We start from the raw sequence: 23155 nt of genomic DNA, 5'->3' as shown, positions 1-23155 counted from the left end.
GAGGAAGATCTGAAAAACATCTGAAACACAATCTCCCAGGGGAAATTTCTGTTTACAATCAGGAAACGCCTTCATGAATGGCCCAGAATCCTCAGCTGCACAATCATCAATCTTCACACCTAGTGGAGGTAGGATGAGGGTCACTGAGAGTCAAATTGCTGAGACAGAGCTCCATAGATAGCAGATCAATAATCACACTGAAAATTATGTGAAAACAATCCAGAAGTGTTTGAAGGCAAAAACAGGTTTATACCTGTTTGGAGCCAAAGACAAAACCCAGGACACAAAGACTCGTGCCGTGTAAGGCACAATGAGGGAGAGACATTGATGAATTAATCTCATTGTTACATAAAATATGGTTTTGCAGTCTTACCAAGAACTACATGGTCTCTGTCTATTTCCCAGGTTGGGCTGTAGGGCAGCTGGGTGGGGTCGAGGTAGGTGTACTGCTGTCCATCAGGACTCACAGACTCGATCACCTTCCAACGAACTTCATAATGAGGTTTCTACACACAGAAATAAAACGGAACCAAATACTTTGGTGGATTCATGAAGTTACATGAACATGCAGCAAATATTTGACGGTCCATGCAACAGTAATGGAGCTAGTACTACTGTTCAGCTAGACGTTTATTTCATCTGAATACTAACTTTCCTCCATAAGATGATGAGGATGATGAGGAAGATGACAGCAATGATGACCAACACCAGGACTACTGCTAAGACCACCACCTGAGACAGGAGAGCTGAACACAGATAACATAAGAAATGTTAGAAATAAACACAATAATTTACCCTAAACAACAAAAAAACAAACAAAACCTGCCAAAAACTGTAGGATTAATTATTATTTTGTTTTAATATTAACTTTTTTTAGCAGGAGGCTTGACTTTATCCCTCTCACCCAGTACTGATCATCTTTTCTTGTGGGTTTATCCTAAATAGAGCTTCTCTTATTGAAAGCAATTTTATTTATATAGCGCCAAATCACCACAACTGCCTCAAGGCGTTTTATATTGTAAGGTAAAGAAGCTAAAGAAGAGACAGAAACCTCCAGCAGAACAAGGCTCAAGGACCGGTGGGGGTGAGGGGAGGGTGCCGGTTCTGTCATGATGCGGAGTCTAGTGACTCCGTGTTTATGTTTGCGATTATTGATATTGTTTCTGGTTATTAATGATTTCTAGTGCTTAGATGTTCCTGTGCCTCACTTTTGTTCCCTCTTGTCATCCCTGTTTCTACTTTCGTGTGCCTCCTGTTTTACTTTGACAGTCTGTGTCAGGTGCCGGTTTCTGTTTTGCTTTCTCCATGTCTCATCTTCTTCGATTAGTTACAGCTGTGTTCCCTTCCTGTTCCCTGTTTCCTCATGTGTGTATTCTCCGTTGCTACCAGTCAGATCGTCTGTTCATCGTCCCCTGTGTATCTCCACCTGCATTTCCAAGTTTCAGGCTTTTCTTTGTATTTGTCAGTTCCCTGTTTGCCTCTGGGTTTTGTTTTTTTTTGATTTTTTCCCGCCAACAATTACGGCTTGCTTTTTGTTAAACATTCACCTCCACTCCATGTGTCTGCAATTGGGTCCACCCTCTAACCCCGCCACGGTCTGCCAGCTCAGACAGTGACAGGTTCTCCTGGCTCTTTAATGAATGAATGAATGAATGCTTTATTGGCCATATGCAGGTTGCCCCACAGAGGAATAGGACCCCCCCCCCGACTTACACACACAACAACAAGACAACACAAGGGAATACAGTCGGAGATCGGCAGCGTTGGGAGAATAACACTGAAAAAATTACACAACATTGGGAAAAGTACAAGAGGAAAAAAAAGAGACCTCTTCACACGCTGGGCAACCTATGGGAGGACAGCATGAGAACAGGAAACAAAAAAAAAAAAAAACTCCTCTGCACAGAGAGCACATTAATGTCCGCATCACAACATCAGAGCACATGACAAGCCACAGGGGATGGATAGCGGGGTGGGGGGTGATTCGAAGGAACACAGCAGTCGTCCTGCACCATGCTACCATTTCAGCGCGGCACGCAGACCCGCTGCCTTCCCCCGCAGGAACAAGCATCGAAGGCGTTTGGAAGGGAGGGGGATGAGTGCGTGCTTATCAGTGTAAGTGTATGTGTGTGCGTGTCCATAGTTCAGCTGAGACAGTGTCCTTCGCTGTATCAGGCTAAGTAAACAGTCCTCCAGCCGATCCAGGTGTCCTTCATGGGGCGGGAAGAATAGTCATCACACAGTCGTTATCAGGGAGTTGTTTTGGTGGGCTCCAGCCTTGGGCCTGAGCAGCTGGCGCCGTGGTGTCCAAATGTAGAATATTGTTGATTTCTCCTTTATGCGAGCAGCGAATTTAGCACTCTGACACTGGGGCCTCGATTTCCCGTTGGAGCGCTGCGAGCCTCCCCATGATGGTATCAAGCTTCTGTTCCGTGGTGTTGTCATTCTTTTGGTTCTGAGACCCCACAGCTGCGGTGAGCCGTTCTGCGATGTTATCCAGCTTTCGCTCAAGGGTGTTATTGTGAGCAGGCCCCTCTCTGATGTATCCCATCATACGCTCAATGGTGTTAGTTTGAGTCTTCACGGCAGCTGTAAGCGTCTCCAAGGTGTTAACCATGCTGCGTTCGGCGTGGGAGGCCGCGCCTCGTCCCACCGCTTCAATTCCAGCGGTCAGCTTAGGGGGGGTTTGAACAGCTGGTTCCGCTCTCTTATTTCTCCGATAAGTCAGGGCCAAGCCAGCTCCGATCAGCAAGAACCCTGTTATCATGGTTCCGAATAGGTAAATATCCTCAGCGTCCTCGATAGACAGTCCCGCCAGGCACAAGATCCTCCAGGTTTGCCACCCATCCATCGTGTATCCAGCAGGGAAAGTCCCTCCAGGGCACTCGGGCTCTCCCGAGCCCAGACTTCTCGTTGAGAAGAGGGTAAATGGTAAATGGTAAATGGCCTGCATTTGTAGGGTGTCAATAGCGTTCAGAGACCAGTTGATCAAATCCATAATTCTCTGTTAGGTTTTAGAGAACGACAGTGAGAGACTGTTCAAGGGAAAAGTAGTGCACGCGAGACAAGACAGGACACAAGAGGCTAAGCAGGGAAGATAAGGGGAAGGAGGAGAGGAGAAAAGTGCGACCGCCTTCACCGAGAGCCAAGTAAGAGAGCCAAGCCAAGTAATATTTCAGGTTCCTCTTTTTAGCAGAAGATTTGACTCTGTCACATCCAGCACTGATCATCGTCCTCTGAGGGTTTTCCTAACCAGTGCTGCTCTCTTTGTTGAGGCCTCAGTTCTTCTTCAGTAGATTTTCTTTAGAAATAAATTCTTCTTTGTCTCTCTGAGCTCCTCCTGAGATGTTTGAGTCTTTGTACCAAACTCAGTGAAACTTCAGCTTCTGATCATCTCCTCCATGTATCTGCAGCACCTTTATTCAAAGTACTGAACATCTGGCAGGAGATCCCGATGTTCACATGCTGACCAGATGAGTTATGGTGTGTTAGTCTAAGTCACAGCATGAGCTTGTCTCCACTTCTCTAGTCACATTTCACTTTTCATCTCTTCCTTCATGCATTCAGCCACTCCTGTGACCTCTGTGATGGACAGGAGCTCTGAGGAGCTCTTTCTCCTCTGTCAGCAGCTGTTTGTGTGCTCAGGATGTGGACGATGTTTTAAAGCAGACATCTGAAGACAGTGTTTGAATGAACGTTCTGCCTCAGTTCCTCAGAGAACCCGCCTGAGCTCAAACGCCTGCAGCATGGATACGTACAGCTGGAGATGACTCGCAGGTCCTTCGCTTGTCTGCCCACCGAGTTTGTGGCTTCACAGCGAACGGCCGACAGAGAGCTGAGAGTCTGGAGGGTCAGCATGCTGTGTACCTGCACAGGTAGAACAAACACACACAGAGCCACCGGTCAACTTAATATGTTACTGTTTCCCCTCCCTTCTGATGACATCACTCTCTTGATGTCAGTGGTTACCTGGGTGACACCTCTCTCTGCCACCATAGTAATGTTCTCCTGTAGCGTCATGCCCTCTGAGTCTTTTGATTGGCTCCTCCACTCGCCATTCAAATGATTGCATCTGCAGTAGGTTAAAGGACAGGATCACCATGGTAACACCAATACTGTTACACTATGTGTGTGTGTGTGTGTGTGTGTGTGTGTGTGTGTGCGCGTGTGTGTGTGTGTGTGTGTGTGTGTGTGTGTGTGTGTGTGTGCGTGTGTGTGTGTGTGTGTGTGCGTGTGTGTGTGTGTGTGTGCGCGTGTGTGTGTGTGTGTGTGTGTGTGTGTGTGTGTGTGCGTGCGTGTTTACCTGTGTGAGCTGGAACAGGTGTACCAGGTAACAGAGGGGGGTGGAGCTCCCTCACTCACACACAGCACAGCGTTACTCCTGACCTCTGACAGGGATGTGATCCTGGGTGGAGCTACACACACACACACACACACACACACACACACGTGTTATTAAAAAGTAAAATGTGCCCTCTGTTTAAATGCATACACAGATGTCTGCTAGGAGGCGGAGCCTGAGGTCATGTGATAATGTTACTCCTCAGCTCACACAATACACTCGTTACTGAGCATGCACACAAAAGGTCTGTAAATGACAGCATGATGTCACATGATGTGGCATACACACCTGGTGGCCATGTGGCTCACCTTGTACCTCCAGGTTGAATGTAGCCTCTCTGATGTCGTCATCATTGGAAATAGTTGCGGTGTAACTTCCTGTCTGATCCATCTGCACGCGCACCAGCGTCAGTGTGCTCACATACCTAATCAATCAAACATTTAGCTCCTCCTCATTTTAGCAACCATTAGCACATATGCCAGGGCTGTTGCATTAATAAATACACTCGGGGGATAAATCACTGCGAAAACACAACCCTCAACTATGCAATATTTTCTTTTCTTTTTTCTTTTTAACTGTGCAATATTCTAAGGTCTGAAGCACTGTGCGGCAACCGTATTCTCACTTGTTCATTCTTATATAAAGTCTTGTACATACTATATTTATTTATTTATTTGTTTATTTGTTTAAAATGTATTGCACACATAAACTTCTTTCCTTTTAAAGTGCCCTTTTTTCACTTGTGCTGAATGGGTTTGCTTACAATTTTTGTTGTTTGCAAACACAATGACAATAAAGATTCTGATTCTCCTCATCTGAGGTCTGACCTCTGACCTACCGGCTGTCTGACAGGTGTGTGGTGTTGATAGTAGTGGTTTCTGTGGCAACAGATTGGTTCTGTCTCGTCCAGATGATGGTGGGGGCGGGGTGGGCGTCAATATCTACACTTAATTCCAGCGTGTGATGGAGGAGAGATGACACATTGGTCTCACCTAAGGGCCACAGGTAAACATAACCTCGGTCTGCAGAGACATGGAGAAACACACTTTACATGTGTGTGTCTGTTCTATGTGTGTGTGTGTGTGTGAGTGTGTGTGTGTGTGTGTGTGTGAGTGTGTGTGTTTGCTGACCCAGCACTGTTATTGTGATATTTTTCACCACAGTTTGTCCCTGTGTTGTCTCCTGCACCGTGCAGCTATAAACACCTGCAGGAACAGTACGGCATTATTTCCCTCAGCACAGTTTCTCAGCAAGCTGCACACCTTTACCTGAGCCACCGAGCGCCCTACCTGAATCTGCCACTGTTGCTGCAGTGATGTTAACAAAGGAGCGGATCTGATTGGGCAAGAAGTCCGTCAGCGGCTCAATTTCCTGCAAAGAAAAATCATCATAGTTAGGTGACACCAGACAGACAGGTACAGACAGGTACAGGTGGGTAAGCAGACAGGAAGGCAGACAGGTACCTGTCTGCGGGGGAAGCCCCAGGAGAAGAACACCATCTCTGTGTCTCTAACTGTGCAGTTTACTGTGAGGACCTCGCCCTGCTTCAGCACACTGCTGGACACCGTCAGGTCCACTTCCATTACCTTTGGGACTGAAATACGCAGGTGCACAAAAATGATACAGGTAGCAGGGGAGACAGGTAGGAATATGACTTGTTTATGAATGAATGGCAACCTTTCAGCATAAATGTGAACTAAACATTATCAGAAGGTAGACAGACACAAACCTATAATGCTGAAGACGTAGTACGTCTGCGACTCCTTCTCCTCAGCTCCGTTTGTGGCGATGCACATGTATGATGTGTCATTGAGGTGACCCGTGAAGCCACGCCCCGGCTCATATGTCATCCCGCTTACCAGCCTCCTGCTGGGGCGCTCGTACAGCGAGACATTGAGGTTCGGGTTGGACACCATGCAGGGAATTGTGCCTTCCTCTCCCTCCTTCATCACCACACCCAGATCCAATGGGACAAACCATTCATCAGGACCTGAGGGGGGAACAGGTAAACACGGAACATCACGAGGAATGCAGGTACTCTTAGAAAAATTATGGTTCTTAAATGGTTCTTCAGATGTCTTCATGGTTCTTTAAAGAACCATCATACGTCAAAGAACCTTATTATTTTGTAGATGGTTCTTCAGCTATTACAAATGGTTCTTTAAAGAACAAAAGGTTCTTCATCCTTAGCAATCTAAGTTTGATGGTGTAAAATGGCATAAATATTTATTTACTATAATGAGGCTGTGAATTATACTGTGTGTTTTGTTTGTGTGCATGTGTGTGCGAAGGGGGAGGGCGGGTTACCTGGTGATTACCCTTCAAGAGCAGATGGTAGGAAACTGAATATTCAAATAAAAGTTAGAAATACTTAAAAATATACTGGTGGCAGGGGTGGGGGCCAAAGCCTAAAGACCCTACCCCCAACACCCCTAACCCCGCAAACCCACTGATCACAAATAATGTGGTAATAGAATATGGAATTTATTATTAAGACATTTATGAATGTGGTGAGTTAACAAACAGTAGGCACAATACACACATTCAAATACTGTACTTTAGTTTTACATTTTAATAAAGTATTACTATTTTTGGCTTTAAGGCATTACTTTTGAGATTATTATATATATTAGAAAATATAGCATAATGATAATACTAGTTATTGTAAACTTTCCAAACCACCCAACAGTATGTAAGTGTGTAAGTCAAATTATAAAATACAAGTAAATAACAATTGCACAACAGAATGTCAATGTAATGAACATACTTATGTGTTCATTACCAACACAGTTACTTAGTTTTGACAAAGCACACTGCTTAGGTAAATGATCTGACTATATGTTTATCACTGAGCAATTTGTGAATATGTGTTTCGAGCCAAATGACAGGTCGAGAGAGTGACGTTAGAACACTTTGGCTTCTAAAATATGTGGTTCAATTGCGTGCTGCGTACATAACGTAATGTCAGCTAGACCGATATTAAAATTTATAATATTGTTAAAGTCACTAAAATGGCGCCTGAAGCCTGTTTTGACATGAGCTCTGTGTCTGCTCTAGAAACTCTGAAATTCAGTAGAGCTGAGCCGTACATTAAATACTCACATGAACCTGTACTTTGAATTCTGGAAGAGCATGAAGGTGCGTCTTTGACTGTTCCTGTATAACTTATTTTCGGACTAGTTGACAAGTTATGCTCCAGTCATTTGATGTTTCCAAGATAGATGTCCTTTTGTAATATAGTTAAATTTTCTTTGCATATTTCATTTATCCACCATCATACATTAAGCCAAGAAGAGGTCATTATACTAACAAGAGGTATCAATGCTGGGCCAAAGTTGAGCACGGGGTTAAAGTTTGTAATCCAGCCAGGGTGTAAATATCACTCAGCAGCCAGTCGTAGAGATGAAGCAGGTAGCATCAACACATAAATCTTCCCAGCTTAAATCACAAGACCAAAAAGCTGTAGATTTTTCTTGTTTGCACAAATTAATCCAGATTCACACTAATTCTGTTCACAGCTCCAACAAAATGAGGAAGAGGAGGGAGAGAAAAACAATTAGATTGAATTACAATTGGATGGAAGTCGAGGACAAGGAGAAGGAAGCTTAGGATGAGGAGGAAGAGAAGCAGCAGGAGCATCTTTAGGGATCCCTATGATGTCATTGAGGTTTGTTTCATTAATATGGTCCTCTCACAAAGAAAGATGACTTGTTTTAGTTCACCTACTTCCTGTATTAAATAGTGATGTGCAAAACGTTGTGGAAAACCACAGAGCACACACGTATAGTGCATCTGCAGGTAAATGAACATCAAATCTCTAAGACAGACTGAAATCTGTATATTTATCACCCTTATGATAAAACCCATGTCAGTCATTGGTTTATGGACTTTGTATTTTGAAGCCTCAGCATTTGCTATGTGGGTTTTTGTGAGCCATTTGGAACCCTATTAGGATGAGGGATCAGAATCTGGAGTCGTGCACACTACTGTTTCATTTAGTGTGTATCCATAAGATTTGTACAGCAGATCCAAGTTGTGCCTTGAAAACAGGAACGTTGTCTGCATAGAGGAGAACTGTAATAGCAGGCTTGTACAAAGTGAGGCTTTGTGCTCACATTTGCTGCAAACACTCGTTTTAATTCTGTCTCCGTTTTGATGAAGAATTCAGTTGAAATCAGGCAAGAATGGGACTTTCTTTTACAATGCGTTCTTGTGAATTGATTGTGTATCGCATACATTTGATTTAACTTTCTGCAAGACAACAGTCGTCCTCTAGCCAAAACAGTTTTCCAAATACCTCCACATGATCAAGCCTGGAAAAGAATAGCAAAAATGCAATTTGTGTTTCTGTGTTCAGAGGCAGCGGCGAGAGGGGAGACCTCGGCTCATCCAGCTGGAGAGCCTGACCAGGAGGAGTCAAACATTAACTCGGCTCTTCCAGGGCACGCTGCAGACTCGGCTACTGGCATTGGCGAGGGAGTGTGGCCGCCGCTGGAATGAAGTGAACGCCAAACTGGAGTCCATCGCAGGTCGACTGCAGGTATGCGAGTCAGACCTACTGAGGAGGGTTTCACTTTTCTCTCTTCTTTATAATTGACTCTTTTCTCTCTCTCTCAGCTCCTTGTCTCAGAGTGGGAGGGATTTGAAGCACAAAGGGAGGAGCTTGTCATTTGGTTGGCTAATATGGATGTCCCCCTGAGTGAGGTTGACCAGCTGACAGGAAACACCTGTGAAAAACTGAAACAACTGCAGGTGTGGGGTTGTTTTGATATGACATATATTTGATATGATACATACGTCAGAGACATTGTCCTAAACTGGACTAACAAAGAACCATGAGTCCAACATAAAACTTACCTTACAGAAAGTAAGTTCATTGATAATTTTAATCAAAAACTTGTTGTTGAAATATTTTTACTGAACATGCAAACATCTGCTGATGAAAATGTGTTGATTTATTGGTCTGTTATGAAGCTATTGCTATTTCTAATGTGTTTTTATCACTTTCTGATGTTTTATTAATTAAACAATAAATGTATTAATTGTTGTTGTTATCTATAGATGTAGTATTTATATATATTTATTTATAGTATGGCAAATATATTTAATTATTACTGTTTAAATAACTAATATGTGACATCTATTAGTAGTGATGTTGTGCTGAGGGTTAAAATGTCTTTTTGTCTTTTGGTATGCTGCGAAATGGCAATAAACCATTAATATATGTCTATGCTCAATTCAATTCAATTTTATTTATATAGCGCCAAATCACAACAACAGTCACCTCAAGGCGCTTCATAGATACAGAGAAAAACCCAACAATCATATGACCCCCTATGAGCAAGCACTTTGGCGACAGTGGGAAGGAAAAACTCCCTTTTAACAGGAAGAAACCTCCTGCAGAACCAGGCTCAGGGAGGGGCGGGGCCAGTGCCGCCTGTAGCGCAGGCCCCAGTAGCTCCAGTGCCGCCTGTAGCGCAGGCCCCAGTAGCTCCAGCATTACCGGTTCCACCCGTTCACTCCGTGCAGGGAGAAAGCCTAAGTCCTACTCAAGGTGCTTTTCATGATTCAGCCGCCATTGGCACTGTTTGCCGCTCCAGGGCTTCCCCAGAGGCTAGGTCCCAGTCCTCAGCTGATTCTGGACCCCTGGAGTTTAAGCAGCCACCTGGGAAGTGCCCCGTGTCAGTGCTGTCTGAGCAGGGCCAGTGCTCAGCACAGCACCCATTTCCTTCATGTCTGCCAGTGGACTCCATGCCTGCTGGCTTTGTGATGGCTTCTGCTGGAGGGTCCAAGGGGCCCGTCCAGCCTTCGTCTCGTATCTCCGCTGGAGGGTCCGAGGGACCGCTCCGGCCTTTGTCTCCTGTTTCAGCTGGGGGGCCCGAGGAGCCCGTCCAGCAGCCTTCCTCGTCAGCTGGCGGTTCCGGAGAACCACACCAGCCTCATGCCTCGTCGGCTGGAGGGTCCGAGGGGCCCGTTCAGCCTCCTGTCTCCGCTGGAGGGTCCGAGGGGCCCGTTCAGCCGCCTGTCTCCGCTGGAGGGTCCGAGGGGCCTGTCCAGCCGCCACCTGCGGCCGCCTCGTCGTCGCCTGGTCCAGCTTCATCAGAGTCTTCATCCTCGTCTGGTCCGGCCTCATCAGAGTCTTCATCCTCGTCTGGTCCGGCCTCTGCTTCTGCTACGTCTGGTCCGGCCTCTGCTTCTGCTACGTCTGGTCCGGCCTCTGCTTCTGCTACGCCTGGTCCGGCCTCTGCTTCTGCTACGCCTGGTCCTGCAGCTGTTAAGCCGCCGCCCAAGCCTCGCTCTGCACCTCGATATCGCCGGCCATTTTCCGGGCCACCTGCTGGACGTCACCGCCGTCGGGGTCGGTCCCCTGAACTGCTCCGTGGTCTCCTTCGTCGCCGCCGCTGCCTTCCGCACGGCCGGCCCCCGGACCGCCATCGCCTGAGTGGCCGCCGCTGCCTTCCGCACGGCCGGCCCCCGGACCGCCATCGCCTGAGTGGCCGCCGTTGCCGTCCGCACGGCCGGCCTCCCGAACTGTATCCGCGTCGCCGCCGTTGCCGTCCGCACGGTCGGCCCCCCCGAACTGTTTTGGACTCCTGTGCTGTCGGCCCCCTGGCCGGCCCCCCCGAACTGTTTTGGACTCCTGTGCTGTTGGCCCCCTGGCCGGCCCCCTGAACTGTTTTGGACTCCTGTGCTGTCGGCCCCCTGAACTCTTCTGTTTTGGACTCTGTTTTTTCCTGTGTTTTGGTGTGCTTCGTTTCTTTTGGTTTTGGGCTCGTTTTTTGTTTTTGTCTTTTGGCCTTCTGGTGCTCCGGTTTTGTTTTGCTTCGAGCCCTCCTTCCTGGGCCCCCGCCGCCCGCCCTGGTCGGGTTGTTTTCTGTTTTTTCTGGCTGTTTTTTGTTGGGCTGTCTGGAGCCAGCCTTTGAGGGGGGGGTACTGTCATGATCCTGGGTCCTTTTGACCCAGCGTTTTGTGTTTTCTCTTCGCGATTTTGGTTCTGTTCTTCCTCTGGTTAGTGTTTACTCTGTTCTGCCCGTGTGTTCCTGTATCTAGTCCGCGTTTCTTAGTTTGTGTCCTTTCATGTGTAAGTTCCTGTTTTATTGTGAAGGTCTGTGTCTTATGTGAGTGTTTTCAGTTTGCCTCCCTAGTCTCGTCATGTTAATTACTCCCAGCTGTGTCCCCACCTGTATGTAATCCCCCTGTGTTCTCTGAGTGTATTTAAGTTGTGTCTTCTGTCATAGTAGTTGCTGGTTCGTCTGTGTTGTTTCCCCTCGGTCTCCCTGTATGTATTTCCCCGGACCTCCCTGCACCGTCATTCCTGGTTTGTGTTGTTAGTTTACCCAGTTTAGGTTTCGGTTTCATGTTCACACCCTGTTGCTGTTTGTACCCACTGCTGTAAATAAACACTCACCTGCACCAGAGCTGCCGCCTTTTGGATCCTCACTACAAATCCACACGGCTTGCCCCGCAAACCGTGACAGTTTTTGCAATTATCATCATTGCTTCTTTGAAATACTCCCCGTCTAAAAATGCCTTCTTTTTCTTAATCATGAAATGTGTAGCTCTAAATGAGGCTTCGGTTGCTTTTTGAGAGTTTTTCACCGGTCTCGTGAAAAAAGACTGCTGTTTGCGCAAACCTGCCTTTAATTCACGGGCCTTTTCTGCTCGCAGTGTGGTGCCCTTTGGGTAGTTAGCATGGTAGCTTGTGTGACACGTTCGGAAATGTCTCTCCACGTTGTGCCGCTTTGCCGTTGCCACAGTTGCCCCGCAAATGAGACACACGCATGAATCTTTCACAGTGGTAAAAAAGAACTCTTCCTCCCATTCACTGTGAAAATGATATGTTTTCTTCCTTTTTTCCGCCATGTTTTCCTCATCTCCTCACCTTTGCCTTTGCTGGTCTTCACGGCAACTGTTTCCGTGGAGACCAGCTAGCACTAAATATTAGATCATGATCTAATATTTAATAATAAACATTTTTTTTATATATTATCTCTAACAAATTAACACCAATGCAATTGTGATTTAAAAAAAAATAGCAAGAAAAAATAAAAATAGATGCAGCTTACTGGTAAGTTGTTATGGTGAGCTATTTTTAGAACAGGCCCGCGGGCGACTCATGTGGTCCTTGTGGGCGACCTGGTGCCCGCGGGCACCGTGTTGGTGACCCCTGTTCTAATCGCTCTAATAGGATATTATGGTCGACAGTATCGAACGCTGCACTGAGGTCTAGCAGGACAAGCACAGAGATGAGTCCACTGTCAGAGGCCATAAGAAGATCATTTGTAACCTTCACTAAAGCTGTTTCTGTGCTGTGCTGAGCTCTGAAACCTGACTGAAACTCTTCAAATAAACCTCTGCAGATGATCTGTTAGCTGTTTGACAACTACTCTTTCAAGGATGTTTGATATCAAAGGAAGGTCGTATTTATTTTACCCTACTCAAATTCAATTTATGATACATTTTATTTTTAAAGATTTAAAAAGGTTCTTTAAAATGCTTTTTTAACCCTTGGTAGTACCTAAAACACGTACCCCTTATGAGGTCCTAGAGCCAAAAATTGACCACGCCATAAAAAGTGCTATAAAAAGATTATACATTAATATTTTATTCCACTTTAAATTAGCCAATCTTTTAGACCTACTTCTCCTTGAAATATTCATGTCAAGTTTTAATTACATTTCGCGGATTTTAACCCTTTATATCCCGGTTTTGTCATATGAGCGCACGGCCGTTTTTGGCGAAAAAAATGAAAAAATTAAATATTTTCCATAAAATACATTTGAAAGTTATATTTTATTGTACTTTTAATTAGGCCTTTGGATGGACCAAAGATTGGCACCAACAGTCATTTCGATCGCCTTTTATTTTTTTTGCAGGAGCGCATTTCATAAAATGCACACACTATCGGTCCCAATCGACCACGCCCAAAAAAGTGCTATAAAAAATTTATAAAATAATATTTTATTCCACTTTAAATTAGCCAATCTTTTAGACCTACTTCTCCTTGAAATATTCATGTCAAGTTTTAATTACATTTCGCGGATTTTAACCCTTTATATCCCGGTTTCGTCACATGAGCGCACTGCTTTTTTTGCCCCAAAAAACATAAAACTTGAATATTTTCCAAAAAAACCATTTGAGGTAATATTCAATTGTTATTATAATTAGGCCTTTAGATGGACTAAAGATTGGCACCAACAGTCATTTCGATTGCCTTTTTTTTTTTTTTTCAGGACCAGAAAATGGTCTCCAGGCGGCAAATGCTCCTCCTCTAGGCCGAAATAAGTGCATTCTTGCCGGGGTAAGTCGTGACGATTACCAGGGCATGATCACCGGGGACTCATTTTTGCAGCACACACATCCGATACCACGTGACAACAAATACGTCATTTCCTGTTGACTAAAAAAAAAAAAGCACCCTCATACGGTCCTAGGGGCCGAAAATGGTCCCGCCCGATCAGCGGGCGAAGCCGCTGCTGCACGCCGGAAATGAGGCTTCATTTCCCGCAGGTCTGTCCAAGAAGCCCGCTGTTTTCCAGCAGGGGTCAAATGTGAAGCAAGGGCGCCACCCGGTGGCCAAATAAAAAAATTACAATTCTAAGGTCCTGACTACAGAACAAAAACGAAACTTAAGCCATCGCCACTACGTTAATGGTAATAATTGTGCAGTGAAAAATAGCGTTTATAATGGGTTTCAATGGGGCGATTTATGGCTTTTGGTACTCATGTGGATGTCGGTTTTTAGCTTAGCCACCTTAAGCTAATCGAATAAAGACGGCAATTCTAAAGAAAGAAAAAAAAAGGGTTGGGAGGTTTGGCTATATTCTATTCAACACAGTGAAAATGGCCTAATATTAAAAAACGCTGTGGATGATAAATGGCCGTAGGTACTACCAAGGGCCATTTGAAGGACCTTTTTTAAAATGGTCCTTTGAAAAACCATTAAAGGTGCCCTAAAGAACCATTTCTTGATGGTTCTTTGGGGCACCTTTAAAGGTTCTTCAATGAACCACTGAAAGAAATGGTTCTTCAAAGAACCATTGTTTGAGCGGTTCTTTGTGGCACCAAAAAAGGTTCTTCTATGGCATCAGGCTAAAGAACCACTTTTGGTTCCAGTTGGCACCTTTATTTTTCTGACACAAACAACAGGAGGAACACACGTTGGAAGATGGTTACCTTGTCCAGGTATAAAGACATCAACATTTCTGCTCTGATCAGATGATGGCTCCTCACAGGTGTATCTCCCAGAATTCCTCCATGTGATGTTAAAGAGATGCAGGATGCTCATGGAGCCTCGATTGTCCAAGAGGACCCCTTCTACTGGCGGGTCCTGAGGAAAATGCCACTTCACCTCACTCCACCCCAAACACTCCTGAGGAGAAGAAAAGATACCTGAGAGAGAGGTACTGGAAGACATCTGAAGACAGAGACAGGTAGGTGTAGAGACAGACAAGTGTTACTGACCACTGTGTAATTGGAGTTAGAGGGGACCAGAACTTCAGAGGCGGATGGCAGCAGCTCCAGAGAAACCGCCCCTTCAGGATGAACCAGGAATACACCTACACACAGAGACAGGTAGACATTCAGGTGTCACCTCTAAAATCCTACTGATGCTTTTACGTTATTACTCACCCAAGAGAAACCCCAACAGGCTGATATTTCCTGTTCCCCTGATGGATGCCATCATGGCTGCCAACCCTGAGCAGTGACAGGTGGAGGAGAGGTTTCAAAATAAAAGTCTAACATCATTAAAACACAAAATGGACTTCCTGTGAAGCTCTGATATTTGGTGGAAGCTTTAAAAAAATGCAAATAGTTGAATGCAATAAGTGTTGGATGCTGCAGGCTGTGTACAAATACTGTAGTAATGATTGTCTGCTATTACTGCTCTATATTCCAGAGAGATGTGTTTACTGCATGTCAGTGGCAGCTGGAGACTGCAGAAATAATAAACTCAACGAAGTTACTTTGAAGGGAGGCGTCTAAGAAGCTTCATTAAAGTTTAACAAGTTTATTTAAACCGTAGCAGTCTGGACTTTTTTCATTCCCTGCATTCAGTCGGCGTCTGTTAAATCTGTCGAGGTGACTGATGCTTCAAACAGACGTGAACACATTCCTGTGTGTGTGTGCATGTGTTTTCACACAAAGCAGCCACTCACAGTCATCCCTAGGGACTTCAGCCAATCAGAGCCCTGGTTGATGGAGAGAGAATGAGGAATGCCAGCTGACCACCGAAGAAGAAAATAAACAGCGAGGTATTTCCTGTGGGCAGCAGAGAGGAGAGCAAGCCTCATCTCAGGGTTTAGCCAATCACAGCTCTGAAGCTCTGTGCCCTGACTAATGCTCAGCAGGTGATGTCACCAGTCAGCTGCCGAGTCTTCCTCTTCATCCCTACCTCCACTGTCACAGAGTGTCAAATTTGAGCGTCCAGATTGGTGGCTTCAGTCTCTCTTGTGATGTCACCAATGGAAGTTTTAAAGGGCTTTTTATTAACTCTCTTAAGGCTGAAGAGAGAGGAATGCCTCAAATGTGTGCTTGAGTAAAATTTGCTTTGAAGTACTGATCTTGTGATCAGGTTACTGACCAACAGAAGACACTCTTTTACAGCTGCTAAGTTAAAAGATCACACCATTGTTTTTCCAGCCTGCCGTGTGTGTGTTGTGACTGCTGTGTGTGTTTGGTTCAAACTGACTGTGCAGCACAAAGCTGATCTCAGATCGAATCACCAACATGTTCATCGGCCGACGTTCTTCCAACTGTGTTTTTGGATTTTTGTCTAGTTCGTGCTCAGTAAAAATCACCTTTAAGCAGCTCTGATCAGAAATATGAGCAGCTACAAGACATCGATCGGCAAAGTAGGAGACAGCAAATCTGACTATGGTGATCTATTTAAGTAGTATTCCAGATAGGTAATCATACACCTGTTCATCAACACTGAATATTCTACATGTAATCATTTCATATCCTATCACACTCACCTACTCTACAGGTGTGCCACCTGCCTGTCACTGCTCATACTAACGCTGTGATCGGTCACCTCAGACCTGTAGCACACAGCACACACACACTGTAACACAATTAAACTGATCAAACTGCAAACCACAAGATTTATTGTTGGTCAAGTCGATGCATTTGAATGATCAGCATGGCAAACATAAAAACAGAAATCTAACGAGAAGCAGGTGAGGCCCAACAGCAACCAACCACAGTTCAGATAATGCACAGAAAAAATAACCGGATATATGCTCGTGTATGATGTTATTACCACACAATAAGTTTGATCAGAATATTTCTGACACTTAAAGTATTACAAACACCAAACATGTAAGGAACCAAACTGGATGATCAGGTAGGGCTGTTGGATCTGAAAAGTTGATTTTCATAGATTAGACTTTCATCAATAATTCTTCAGTCTGTGCTTTTAAAATGTTTTGAAACAAGTTCAAACTCATAAAAACAGTAAATCTAATGAAAATGAGAATTAGTTCACCAAACCAGTTAAAAACACGCAAACTGAGCAAATACACCAAACCTACAAATGGAAACATCCTACGAGAAGGTTCAAAATATGTTTACACTCATATATGCCTCTCTTCAGCGTCTTATTCACTTCAATTCTTCATGATGAAGAAGAGAACATATGAATATTCTGACTCTGTGGTGACACACAGCAGGCTCTCCCTGAGCCTGGTTCTGTCAGAGGTTTCTCACTGTTAAAAGGGAGTTTTTCCTTTCCACTATCGCCAATGGTGTTGGTTACGTTACTTGAAAATAATAATTAGTTACTATTAGTGATTACTTCTCCAATAAATTAATCCAGTTACTTTACTGATTACTTATTTTCAAAAGTAATTAGTTACTTTATTACTTAATTACTTGTTAAAAACATGGTACACAACCTGAATACGTAATAAAGCAATAGGCCTTTCTGCTCAATTCTATTTTTTTCTGCATAATCCATCATATAAAATGACGCTTGTATGTCATTGTCAGCTGCCTGAGACACAGGTTTGAAGATGTGAGGTTTAATTAGAGGGAGGATCAGCTGTGGTTCTGTGGTTGCTCAATTTTTGAAGATGTTCTGAAGCTGAGACATGAAGAGGAACCTGCTGCCCAATCAGAGCTCCCACTGTGAGGAGATGTCAGAGTTCAGGAGGAACGTCTCTTACTGAGCCCAGTTTTATTTATCTGATTTTAATCTGTCAGTTTAACCCCAGTTTCACTGGCAGTAAAATACCTTTATAGAATGGTAAATGGCCTGTATTTGTATAGCACTTTACATAGTCCCTAAGGACCCCAAAGCACTTTATACATTCAGTCATCCACCCATTCACACACTGGTGATGGCAAGGTACATTGTAGCCACAGGTGCCCTGGGGCGCACTGACAGAGGCGAGGCTGCCGGACACTGGCACCACCGGGCCCTCTGACCACCACCAGTAGGCAACGGGTGAAGTGTCTTGTCCAAGGACAAGACACGCTGGAAGTTCCGCCCCCTCACTGGCCTTCAGCCTCATGATTGCTGCACAAGCTTCCCTCCATCACTGATCTGTTCAGCAACAAACTGCAGGAGGAATACCACATTCAGGTGCCGATACTCAGCTGAGATTCACCTGACCCACTGCTATGTGCACCAATGCAGTGAAGGTATTGCACACAGGACTTACTCGCAGTATGTACTCCCAGTGCTCACAGTCTTTACTCTCAGTACTCAGAGTACTTATTCGCAGTACTCACACTATGTACTCACAGCTTTTACTCAGCTTTTACTCGGAGCACTACTTAGAGTAGTTAAAGTATTTACTTGCAGTATTTACTCACAGCAGCATTTCAGTATTTCTAGTACATGTAGTACTTGTACATAGCAATACTGTGTGGAATCTAATCAGGATTCAGAGAAAGAAAAGAGAGTAGAGTTGGTTCAAACCTTCTGAAGCTGCTCCTTTTCCTTCTCTTCTTCTTCTTCTTTTCACTGTTTGTGTCTCCTCTTCTTCTCTTCAGTTCATTCCAGACGAACGACGAATGGAAACCAACAGACTGATTCACAGTGAGAGAGGGAGACATAGGGCCAGAGTGGAGAGAGAGAGAGTCTGCAGTACTGAGGGAAGAAAACGGGTGAGAGACACAGACGCACATAGAGAGAGAGCGAGAGAGAGAAAGAGCATCTGTTTTCAATCTGTCTCTCTGCCCTCCCCCCTTCTTTGACAGGAAATGAACCGAGTGCAACACACACACACACACACACACACACTCACACACACACATACTGAAACACACATACAAAAAAGTCAGTTTTCTGTTTTACAGTCAGACTTACTGCTTTGTGTGTGTGTGTGTGTGTGTGTGTGTGTGTGTGTGTGTGTGTGTTTGTGTTTGTGTTTTGTAGTAGACTTTATTAAACAGAGTGCTATGTGAGAGAGTCAGCTTACTGACTGATCAGTAATAATTGTCAGGGTCCTGGGTCTGAGTGACCCAGGGTCCCTGAGCAGTTTTGGACTTGTCTTGTATTGTATGTATATTTGGTATTGCTGTCCCTCTTCTCCCTGTTTGCGGGTGTGTGTATGTGTTTCTGCAGGCTACTTCAGGCCTGGTGAGTGTGGCTCTGCTGGCGGACTGGCCACATCCGAAGCTCCTGCACACCCCCTGTTGTTGATCAGGGCTCGTCGGGGGAGCTATTTAGGAGAGTGTTGGAGCTCCCACCGGCGCGGGATCATTACGTTAGACTCCCAAGTCGGTGTGTGTGTTTAGGAAGTGCAGATCGTGTGTGTGCCCACGGGGGTCAGTGTTTAATGGCTGCCTCTATTGTTTTCCTACAGGAGGAACGTGAAGAGGAAGGGCAGCACGCACAGGGTGCGCTGGTGGGCAGCTCTGAACACCACATCCAGAACACCCTGGATTTTGTTGAGAAGGTGAGAGATGTCATTATGGAGGCAGATGAAACCATGGTCTCGTACGACGTTACATCTCTCTTCACTTGCATCCCAGTCACAGAGGCGTTGGAGGTAGTCCGTAAGAGATTACAGGATGACACCAACCTCAGCAACAGGACTGCTCTCAGCATCGACCAAGTGTGTTTAAACTGTGTCTTAATTCCACCTACTTCACATACAAGGGTCAGTTCTACAGGCAGAAACATGGGTGTGCCATGGGCTCCCCAGTTTCACCCATCGTGGCCAATTTGTACATGGAAGAAGTGGGAAAGAGGGCTTTGCTATCCTACCCTAGAACACCGCCAAGCCATTGGTTCAGATATGTGGATGACACCTGGGTGAAAATCAAATCTCAGGACGTACCACATTTCACGGATCACATTAACTCGGTGGACCGACACATCAACTTCACCAGGGAGGATATGAAAAGTGGCAGGTTAGCCTTCTTAGACTGTGAGATTTCCATCAGTAATGGGGGACGTGTACCGTCAGCTTTTAGATGTCAGGACACTACAACACAGAGCGAACACGATCCCCACTGACACAGCGGACAGGGAGGCAGAAGAACAGCACATCAAGAAGGCCCTGAGTAAACGTCGTTATCCCAGCTGGACTTTTGGCAAAGCGGGAAAGGCTCCTAAAGAAAGCTCCAGCCGATCCAGGAGAGAAAGACAACCGCTGCCCAAGCGAAAACCTGTAGTGATCCCATATGTGTCAGGAGTATCAGAGCAGTTGAGAGGCATTTTTTCTAAACACCGGGTCTCTGTTGCTTTTAAACCCCAAAAACACGCTGCCCCAAAAATTGGTCCACCCCAAGGATCGGGTCCCCTGACACAAACAGAGTAACATAGTTTACGCTGTTAAGTGCCAGGAGGATTGCCAGGATTTATACATCGGGGAAACCAAACAACCTCTGGTGAAGCGGATGGCACAACACAGAAGAGCTACCTCATCAGGCCACGACTCTGCGGTCTATTTACACCTACAGGCCAGTGGACACTCTTTCAATGATGAGGATGTTCACATCCTGGACAGGGAGGAACGCTGGTTTGAGCGTGGAGTCAAGGAGGCCATTTACGTGAAAAAGGGAAAGACCATCTCTGAATCGATAAGGGGGCCTAAGGGTACATCTTTCGCCATCTTACAATGCTGTGATTGCAGCCGTTCCCCAACTCTCTGTGAATGGTACTCATGGTTGTTGATCAATGGTCATGAGAATTTGCATAATTATGATTAAGGAACTGACCTCCCAGCCCATTGTTCCCTCAGTGGGCTGGTTTCAGTCATTATGCAAATGTACTGTTTATAAGATTTAGGGAAACCTGCAGTCAGCTGAGACTGAAGAAGTCACTTCGATGAGTGATGAAACGTTTCTCCCACATAATGTCATATGCTGTGGGAGTGTCTGGTCGGGTGTGGTCCAGGTTCCTGTTGTCCATCCCCTGGGGTGGAGTTGGCCAGCTCATCACCTGCTTCCAATTTCCGGGGCTCCATCTAGAGGGTTTTTAAGCCAGCACTGCCTGCTACTCCTTGCCAGTTCGTCCTGCTACCACCCGTGGTAAACTTAGCCTCCTCTGTGCTCAGACTCTGTGTGCCTGGATCGTGGGTTAATGTGTCCTCCGTCTCCTGTATTCTCCAGATTCATCACCCGTCGTACACACCAGCAGTGCTGGTTCTGTTTCCGTCCCGTTCTCCCGTCTGCCCAGAACCCGAGGACCACACACTCATCTTCTCCTCAGCCTGCCCTCCAGCCCGTACTTCAACCTCCCTGGACACCTTGGAACCTGGACCAGCCTCCCCACACTCTCAACCATCCCTGGAATGCTCCCACGGCAACCCCTTCCCCCCCAATAGCCGGTGTTTTAGAGTAAGCCCAAGACTCTCCACTAGTACCACTAACCTCTGCCCTTTAATTGTTTCCCATTCAGTAAAACCCTTCTCCTGTGTTTGCAGAAGTTCCCGCCCATGATCTCCCTGTGTTCTATTAGACCCAGTCTTGTTTAAGTTCCTTTTCCTTTCAATAAATTGTACATGGTTCGAGCAATTGAATCTGCTCTTGAGTCCACTGCATCCTTGTTTGTGACAGAACGAACTGTCCAATAATGGACTCAGCGGACCCAATTCGCGCCGCCATAAATAAACCGGGCGCGGTGTTAGGACGGCATGAACAGACATTGACGTCCCTAATGTACCAGTGTAACGCTATTAGTGAGAAGCAGGAGGAGTTACTCACCAGGTTTTCAGAAATCAGGGAGCCGAATCCGCCCGTTTTCCCCAGTCAGCTGGGACCATCGCCTGCACCCACCGTTGCGCACCCCGCGATAGAATCGGCTTATCGGGGCATTTCCTCCCCTCCACCGGAGCCTTTCCACGGAGAGTTGGGGCAGTGTGGGGGTTTCCTTTTTCAGTGGTCGTTGTTCATCAGTCGCACGCCACACGCTTTCCCAAATGATGCTGCCAAGATTTCCCATTTTGTAGGGTTGCTTAGGGGTAAGGCGCTCGCGTGGGATGAGGCGTTTCTGTCTTCTCACCCGATTGCCTCATGCTCCTATGAGGAATTTCTCAAGGAATTCAAGTCTACATTCGCTCACCCGATTTCTGAGGGTACTGCAGCTAAGAGGCTGTTGGGACTCCGTCAGGGAAAACGCAGCGTTGCGGAATATTCGATCGAGTTCCGCACCGCTGCTGTAGAAGCGGGTTGGCCAGACGCCACGCTGCGGGGTATTTTCCTACCATTCCTTACCGAACAGATGAAAGATCAGCTAGCTGTACACAACGAGCCGGCCATGTTCGAAGCGCTTGCCTCTCTCGCTCTCAGGATTGATAATCGACTGAGGGAAAGAGACGCTGAGAGGCGTTCCAAGCCCTCTCCGTCTCTGTTTCGGCCCGCGAACACTTCCGCGTTACCCCCACCACTTCCGGTAACAACATCCGCCCATCCCCGCTCTCCTTCCCCAGAGCCTATGCAAATCGGCCACTCTCGGCTCACTCCTGAGGAGCGGGAACGGCGTTTCCGAGCCGGAGAGTGCTTCTACTGCGGAGGAAGCGGCCATCGCATCGCTGTCTGCCCAGTCCGGCCAAAAGGCGTGGCCCGCCGGTAAGTCCGGGGTTACGGGTGGGCAGTGTTTTCAAAGGAGATAAACCCCGTTTTCTGCTGTCAGTTTCTTTAATAACTGGTACTAAGGCTCATTCTTTTCACGCTCTCGTTGACTCAGGGTCAGAGCAAAATTTAATAGACACTGCGGTTGCTAAATCTTTGAACTTGCCCCTCACTCAGCTCGAGCCTCCGATCCCAGCCTCTGCTTTAAATAATGAGGTATTCGCTATGATCACTCACCAGACCGCACCTGTCAAATTAGTCACGTCAGGCAATCATCAGGAAAACATAACACTCTTTACCACTTCTTCCCTTGACGCGCCAGTAATCCTCAGTTTTCCGTGGTTGCAGAAGCACAATCCACACATTGACTGGACAGGGAAAAGAGTAGCCAGTTGGAGTCTATTTTGTCTCGCCAACTGCCTTAAATTAGCCTTGCCCTCGGAGGCTTCTGTTTCTCCTCCATCGGTTGTTTCCCCCCCCCGACCTTACCGCTGTCCCTCCTGAATATCATGATCTACAAGAGGTGTTTAGTAAAGACAGAGCTCAGTCGCTGCCCCCTCATCGACCTTATGATTGTGCCATTGATCTCCTTCCTGGTGCTCCTATGCCCTCCAGCCGTCTTTATAACCTGTCCCGTCCCGAAAGGGGGGCTATGGAGAAGTACATCCAGGACTCGTTAGCAGCCAGTCTCATTCGTCCTTCCTCCTCGCCAGTGGCCGCCGGTATCTTTTTTGTTACTAAGAAGGATAAGTCACTCCGGCCATGCATCGATTACAGAGGACT

The 23155-nt window shown here is 46.0% G+C and overlaps 1 protein-coding gene and 1 pseudogene across 1 annotated transcript in view; one reads left to right on the top strand and one right to left on the bottom strand.

Annotated features, from left to right (window-relative positions):
- Window positions 1-18428, bottom strand: part of LOC101466822 (platelet-derived growth factor receptor beta) — a 46041-nt gene extending 27613 nt beyond the window's left edge. Inside the window, exons 1-15 of the mRNA XM_004556946.5 lie at window positions 18270-18428; window positions 14975-15040; window positions 14807-14901; window positions 14519-14714; window positions 6072-6332; window positions 5806-5936; window positions 5632-5713; window positions 5473-5547; window positions 5181-5364; window positions 4651-4766; window positions 4304-4415; window positions 3970-4072; window positions 3759-3867; window positions 652-746; window positions 374-506 (exon numbers count right to left, since the gene is read on the bottom strand). Of these exons, the coding sequence (XP_004557003.3) occupies window positions 374-506; window positions 652-746; window positions 3759-3867; window positions 3970-4072; window positions 4304-4415; window positions 4651-4766; window positions 5181-5364; window positions 5473-5547; window positions 5632-5713; window positions 5806-5936; window positions 6072-6332; window positions 14519-14714; window positions 14807-14901; window positions 14975-15029 (1747 nt within the window). The 5' untranslated portion in view covers window positions 15030-15040; window positions 18270-18428. The remainder of the gene's footprint in view (window positions 1-373; window positions 507-651; window positions 747-3758; window positions 3868-3969; window positions 4073-4303; window positions 4416-4650; window positions 4767-5180; window positions 5365-5472; window positions 5548-5631; window positions 5714-5805; window positions 5937-6071; window positions 6333-14518; window positions 14715-14806; window positions 14902-14974; window positions 15041-18269) is intronic.
- On the top strand, window positions 17437-21276 carry LOC143420652 (uncharacterized; annotated as a pseudogene).
- The last annotated feature ends 1879 nt before the right edge of the window (window positions 21277-23155 follow it).

Source organism: Maylandia zebra, linkage group LG10 (assembly GCF_041146795.1).
Source record: "Maylandia zebra isolate NMK-2024a linkage group LG10, Mzebra_GT3a, whole genome shotgun sequence".
Lineage (NCBI taxonomy): Eukaryota > Metazoa > Chordata > Actinopteri > Cichliformes > Cichlidae > Maylandia > Maylandia zebra.
The sequence above is the reverse complement of the archived record's forward strand: the minus strand, read 5'-3'. Positions and strand labels throughout refer to the sequence as shown.